This window comes from Erpetoichthys calabaricus, chromosome 14 (assembly GCF_900747795.2).
Source record: "Erpetoichthys calabaricus chromosome 14, fErpCal1.3, whole genome shotgun sequence".
NCBI lineage: Eukaryota > Metazoa > Chordata > Cladistia > Polypteriformes > Polypteridae > Erpetoichthys > Erpetoichthys calabaricus.
Genome location: NC_041407.2, coordinates 1492734 through 1499634, shown reverse-complemented (window position 1 = coordinate 1499634; position 6901 = coordinate 1492734). Strand labels below are relative to the sequence as shown.

At 41.9% G+C, this 6901-nt stretch overlaps 1 protein-coding gene across 5 annotated transcripts in view; it reads left to right on the top strand.

Annotated features, from left to right (window-relative positions):
* Window positions 1-325: 325 nt before the first annotated feature.
* abcc3 (ATP-binding cassette, sub-family C (CFTR/MRP), member 3) overlaps window positions 326-6901 on the top strand; it is a 151605-nt gene continuing 145029 nt past the window's right edge. For 3 of the 5 annotated variants that reach the window (XM_051918782.1, XM_051918783.1, XM_028819894.2), the window contains exon 1: window positions 418-646. In XM_051918782.1, coding sequence (XP_051774742.1) covers window positions 611-646 — 36 coding nt within the window. In that variant the 5' untranslated portion in view covers window positions 418-610. Of the gene's footprint in view, window positions 647-6901 lie in introns of all 5 variants that reach the window. The other 2 variants (XM_028819895.2, XM_028819893.2) reach the window with 2 other exon arrangements.

The window sequence follows — 6901 nt, the reverse complement described above, 5'->3', positions numbered from 1 at the left end:
TAAAACTTCCCGTTTTCTTCCCTGTTCACGTTTCTTTTTTCCGTTTTCTCCTTGCGTGCTGCTCGCCTGGCTTAACCTCGGGCGTGCGGAGGAGGAGGAGGAGGAGGCAGCAAAACGCGCGGTTTGTTTGTTGTTATGTTTTTTGCGAGTCTAAAGAAAGTTGATCCAACTGACGCTAAAACTACTTTTTATGGATGTATTTTTAATAACTTGTCGGGCTACTTGTGAAGACAGAAACGAAATCGAAAAGCAAAAGTCGCTGACACATCCGGAATGCCCGGCTCGCTCCTCGCTCGCTGCCTCACATATGGGCGGGGGCGCGCAGAAAGGGGGCGGAGCGTCTGTTGTCAATAATTAGCCAGGAGGCGCAGCTCTAGCGTCGCTTGTCAACTTCGCTGCCCACCCATCGGTCAGCCCGCCCGCCTGCCTGCCTGTCTGCTAGCTGGCTGGCTCACTCGCTCGCTCTCCCTCCAGGCATTGCCTGTACCCGCTTCGTGAAACGGTGAGACGGCGCGAGGCGAGGAGTCGGGAGGAGCAGCAAGAGGAGCCGCCGCCGAGATCCAGAGGGCCTGTCGGGATTTGTTTATGAGCCTCACGCTAAAAGGAGGCGATGGAGTCCTTGTGTGGAGCAGATTCTCCCTTCTGGGTAAGAACACTTTACTCGTTTCTGTGGGTTAGTTGGAGTTCTGGGTGAACCAAGGAAGAAAGTGGTCATTTTTTTTGGTGAACACCTGTTGGACAGAAGTTGGGTGCCTTTGACTTTCACGTGTCACTTGTCCCGCGTCAATTTCCCGAGGTGGAAGGGGCACGTCGCCCACCTCCTCCCGCCTACCTGAAGTGGAACTTCCAAGCGGCTAGAGAGACTTGGCAGGCTGCGTCCGGCATCTCGAATGTCATCCCGACGGGCTCTCCAATGCCTGCGAAACTTCTGCACAGGGACGGTACGATAGGTGACCTGTCAGGCGGGAGTGCGTGGCAATAGAGTCGCCTTGAAAAGTGCGAGCCGGCGGGCTGTAGCTTAACTACCTACCGTAGCACGAGACGAACTGCACCAGCACGCCCAGACACGCTGGGCTCAAAGACGTTTATAGCCTGCGATGGGAAGGTCCGAAGCTGGATACTCCGTGTTAGGAGCCACGGTACATTTTACTTAGCGCTTGCAGTTACGGTGCCATTCTGGCATGGGATGCCGTCAGCATGTTCACGGGTATCCGTTCCTGGGCAGGTTCTCTTCCTTGTGTCAGTCGGGCTGACCACAGTCGAGCGCTACTTAAAGCAGCTGCAGACCCTTCTAGTCTCCTGCGTGGAACTCTTCGTAATGAGTGACGTGACGAAGTTTTTCAAAAGGCAACTAAAGCAGCGAGCTGAGTGCAGCAGATGTTCGAGTTACAAGGAAGTTGAGGAATAAGAACTTGTCCACATCAAAATGAAATAAACCACACTTTAATGAAACGCTGCGAAACTAAAGCGTAACACTCAGCAAGTAAATAAAAAGTGACCTTTCAGTCATTACTTAGTAAGCATCATGAAAGAGAAGTAAAAACAACCATGGAGTTGAAAATTTGTCATATGTCCAGTAAACAGTCGTATCATTTAATCAATATCTTGTGCTGCATGCTGATCCTGCCATCAAACTACACAAATTAAACAATGTGGACAGTAGGCAAGAAAAACACATTTCCACAATAAATACAGTAGTGCAGTGTAAGCATATATAGTGCAAATACTGTGCTGTGTGTATGATGTAGCCACATAAATCAAATAGTGACAATGAAACATCACATGTAATATGGATATCATATTTAATATAGCACATTTCCACACAAAGAGTTTAACTCAAAATGCTTTACAAGATGTCAAAGAAAAAGTTGCAAGAAGAGCAAACAAATTAGACATTGATAAGAATTGATACGCCCAGACTTCCCTGTCCCCAAGCCACAGATTCCAGCTCTTCCTTCCCAGGCATTCCCAAGCCAGTCGAGAGATACAATCCCTCCAGCGTGTCCTGGGTCTGTCGCAGGGGCTCCGCCCAGGTGGAATGCAACTCTAGGGGAAGCTGCCCCGAGGGGGGGTGGCATTCTTATGTCATGCCCAGACCACCTCAACTGGTTCTTCTGAGCCTCTCCCAAATAACACAGAGATACAAATAATAGAAAGCGTAGAGTCCTTTTATACAGATTTGTGTTCAAGTCTTTTAAGACTGATGCTAAGGTCAGATGGCCCGGGGAGAGAGAAAGAGAGAGAATAAAAGTTAAACTCTTAAGGGGCAAGAAAAAAAAATCTGCAGGGGTTCAAGGTCAAAAGACCACCCAGTACCCACTGGGCATTCTGTTTAACATAAATGTGCTTCATTATTTTATTGTTTAAGCTTCATCCAAGATGTTTTGAAGCTGTGGGTCTCGTTGACAGTTGGGAGTGTCTGCTTTCATTCCAACATCACAGTACTCTGACGAGGTGGTGGTGGTGAAAACCACAGAAGAGTAGAGATTAATTATGATTGCAAATCCTAGAAGTATATGATATTTCTTTTGTTTAATATTTTTATTTTATTAATTTTCATTGTAATCATTCCATACAAACAGATCAATTTATAACCCAACAAATTTGAAAACAAATCAAACCCCACCCCTGAGAAGGAGAGCTTAGCTAAAGGAGAATTTCTTTAAGCTTTTTAATAAGGCAACATTAGACAAAAGAAGGGGAGAAGTAAATATCTATATAAATAAGAGATGGAGAAGGGAGTTAAATGCAATAATAGTTAATTCTCTTATTCTAAAATAATATTGATTAAATCCTGCCAAGTTTTGAAAAAATTTTGTACAGATCCTCTAACTGAAAATTTGATTTTTTCCAATTCAAATAATATAAAACATCAGTTTCCCACTGACTTATAAGAGGAGAATTAGGATTCTTCCAATTTAACAAAATAAGTCTGCGTGCCAAGAGTGTAGTGAATGCAATCACAGTTTGCTTGTCCTTCTCCAATTCAAGTCCATCTGGAAGGACACCAAACACAGCTGTTAGTGGGTTAGGAGGGATTGTGATACTAAGGCTGTCTGAGAGGCACTTAAAAATTTTTGTCCAAAATGATGTTAGTTTGGTGCAGGCCCAGAACATGTGACCCAGTGAGGCAGGAGCTTGGTTGCAGTGCTCGCAGGTTGGATCCTGGCCTGGAAACATTTTGGACAGTTTTAAGCGAGACAGATGAGCTCGATATATAATTTTTAGTTGAATAATTCTATGCTTTGCGCATATAGAACTCGAGTGAATTCTCTGCTTTGCTACCTTCCACTCCTTTTCTGATATATTGATTAAGAGATCTTCTTCCCAATGTCCTCTTGGATCTTTGAAAGGTAGGGACTCTAATAAGATTTTATATATTGCGGAAATAGTGTTTGTTTCCTCGGAATTGAGCAGTATTTTTTCCAGCATTGTGGAGGGTGCAAGGTGGGGGAAATCGGGCAATTTCTGTTTAACAAAATTTCTAATTTGAAGATAGTAAAAGAAATGTGTAGCTGGGAAGTTAAATTTTGAACGTAATTGTTCAAAAGATGTAAATATGTTGTCTATATAAAGATCTCTGAGCATTTTAATCCCAAAACTTTTCCAGGTATTAAAAACTGGATATACTTGCGAAGGTTGAAAGAGGTGGTTCCCTTGCAGAGGTGCCACTGATAAAAGATTTTCGATCTTAAAATGCTGCCTAATTGGTTCCATATTCTGAGTGAGTAAAGCACAATTGGGTTATTAGTATATTTGCGATAACTTTCATTTATTGGAGAGCAGAGCAGGGAATATAAAGAAGTACTACAGGATTTTTACTTCTATTGCAGACCAAGCCTGTGTATGTGCATTTATTTGTGTCCAGGTTTTTATGGCTTGTATGTTTGCTGCCCAGTAATAAAACTGAAAATTAGGTAAAGCCATGCCACCTTCTGCCTGAGGTCTTTGTAGGGTCGCTCTTCGGATACGTGGGTGTTTTGAGTTCCAAATGAATGAGGTTATTATTGAATCTAGCTGTTTAAAAAACGATTTATTGATATATTGAAATGTTTTGAAATAAAAAGAGAAGTTTAGGAAGGATATTCATCTTAACAATGTTAATTCTTCCGGCTAGAGTGAGATGACGGGTTGACCATCTATGCAAGTCTTGCTTAATTTTTTCCATACAGACGCCAAAATTTGTTGATAAAGAGCTTTATGTTTACTTGTGATATTTACCCCAAGGTATTTAAACTGATCTGCTATGGTAAAAGGTAGGGTGTCTTATTTAATATTATATGCTTGTGAGTTCACTGGAAAGAGTATACTTTTATTCAGATTAATTCTAAGACCAGATATCTTTTGAAATTCTGTTAGTGCTGTTAAAACAGCAGGGACAGTGTTTTCTGGGTCCGATATATATAAGACCATATCATCTGCATATAGAGAAATTTTCTGTTCCAGTCCTTCTCTGACAATCCCCTTTATCTGATCAGTGAACCGCCAGTGGTTCAATAGCGATTGCAAACAACAGTGGCGACAAGGGACATCCTTGTCTGGTACCACGTTCTAGTTTAAAGTAGTCTGAGCAAATTTTATTAATACTAACTGAAGCTTCTGGACTGGTATACAGTAGTTTAATCCAAGCAGAAATATTCGGGCCAAACCCAAATTTCTCCAATGCAGTGAAAAGGTAATTCCATTCGATCATGTCAAATGCCTTTTCTGCGTCTAATGATAGTAATATCTCTGGGGTGTTTGATTTTGCTGGTGAATGTATAACATTAAACAAGCGTCGGAGATTTGAAGATAGATGTCGGCCTTTAATAAATCCAGTTTGATCTTGTGATATTACCGAGGGCAGCACTTTCTCCATCCTTCTAGCTAGGATTTTTGAGAGTATCTTAAGTATATGATATTTCTACGCATAATAAAATCTTTTAGAAGTAGCACTAAACAGAGCCGTGAAATCACAACTAGTGTCTTTGTTTAATTTATAATTATAAGTATGAGCCTTATCTCAATGTGCAGTACAGCACAATTTGATCATTTCACACTTTGTCCGTGGAGACCGGAGAGGATACTGGCTCTAGTCTAGTTCAGCTCCTCATTCATCTGGGCCTTGCTGCCTGTTCTACCCTTTTTGTAGCTAATTCGGTTACCTTAGCGAGAGTACCTGTGCCTGAGCACATTATGAAGACACTGAAGAATGTGTAAAGTGTTTCCTCTCATGCAGACTGGGTAGTGTAGTGGTCAGTTCACTGGACTTTGAATCACAAGTTCAGATTCCACTTCTAACTGGCTGGGTGACCCTGACTTGCTTGTGTTCCAGTTGTAGAAAATATGCTGCATTTAAAACATCGTATTGTAAAGCCACTTTGGATAATGGCACCGGCAAAAGATGTGCTAATAATTGTTGCCAATCAAAGGAATAAATGGTGTGCAGCAAACGCTCGATTTTATATTAAAAAAAAAAAAGAAAAATCCTGCTTAACTATAACATTTTTAGAGATTTGGTTGGTGGATGCAAGATTTACATGTATTAATTTTTCATACCGATCAGCTATTTCCAAGTATAGTTCTTACAATCTAAATTTTGATACATCAGTTATTTTTAGCTGTATGAATACTACAAGAGCTTTGTTACATCGTGCAAGGATTTTATTTCCGTGACTGTTTTGCGCAGCAAGTGTCTAAAGCCCTTGACATCGTAAAAGCACTTGAAATTCAAAAAAAAAAAAAAACAAATTGCATGCTGGGACCACATGGTGGTTCTCTTTGTCAAATCCCGTGTGAAGGTGTGCCTGATTTAAATTTCATCATCCATCCTGGTGCGTGTTCCCTCGTGTTGGCAACCGCGTGCCTCGCCTCCAGAATTTTGCAACCACGTGTTGAGTGCGCATGTGCTGACTGCAGGAAGAGTTGTGTGAGGTGTCGCTACCTGCACCTTCGCAATCCAACATTAAAAATCACACAGTCGACGGCCAGATATCCACAAATTCATGTGAAGAAATTGCCCACATTCTGGATAAAGATGGAAATTGGTGCAGGTAGAAATGGAAACGTCTGTGAGATTGATATGTAAAGGCAAAGGGGGAAAAAAAATGTTTTTGAAGCTGTTTTGGTCCAGGGGTCCTGCTGCTGCGCTTTGTCGCCCACTGAACGCTTGAACTATAAGCAGACCTGTGTGTGTGTATGTGTGTGTGTGGCCACGTCTGCAGCTGTCTGTGCCCAAGTGTTAGTAGGCCTTGAGGTGCTCACTGTGAAATTCACTACATGGACTAAATTGATCCTGTTACCATCTCTGTATGTATGTAACAAGTGAATGGCATTTGTTTTTGGGGAAATAAACAAAACAAAAAACCAAATCTTCCCAGTACATTATCCAAAACTTGTTTAAGTCAGACAGATTCTCTGCAGGCGAGCGAGTCTTACCTAACTAAGCATGCTATCAAAGTTAATTCACTTGGATTTTAGTTTTGCCACCACAGTCTGCTTCCTGGCTGGGGTGGCATCAGTGTGGCGATTGCATGTTTTCTTTGGGGTTTAAAATGGATTTGATTTGCTTTGGGATGCCTCCATTTCTTTCTTGTAGTACAGTGACATACTATCAAGTTGACAGGTAACCCAAAATTGACCGGGTGTGGGTATGGAAAGGAGCACACCCTGTGAAGAGCCGGGATCTTGCCAGAGGTTAGGCTGTTTGCTTATGCTTAACTGGCTGAGACTTCGGCTCCCTTTAATCCTCCATTAAGGTAAAGCATCTTTTGACCTTTTTTTTGAAAGATTGCAGCTTTTAACTCCTGTAGTGCCCCTTCTTGGCACACAAACACCATAAAGTGCATTTCGTAACATCCATGAATAGTCACAGGAGTGTTTTGTTGCTTGAATCACACGTTAGGAAGCGTATGAATTGTGT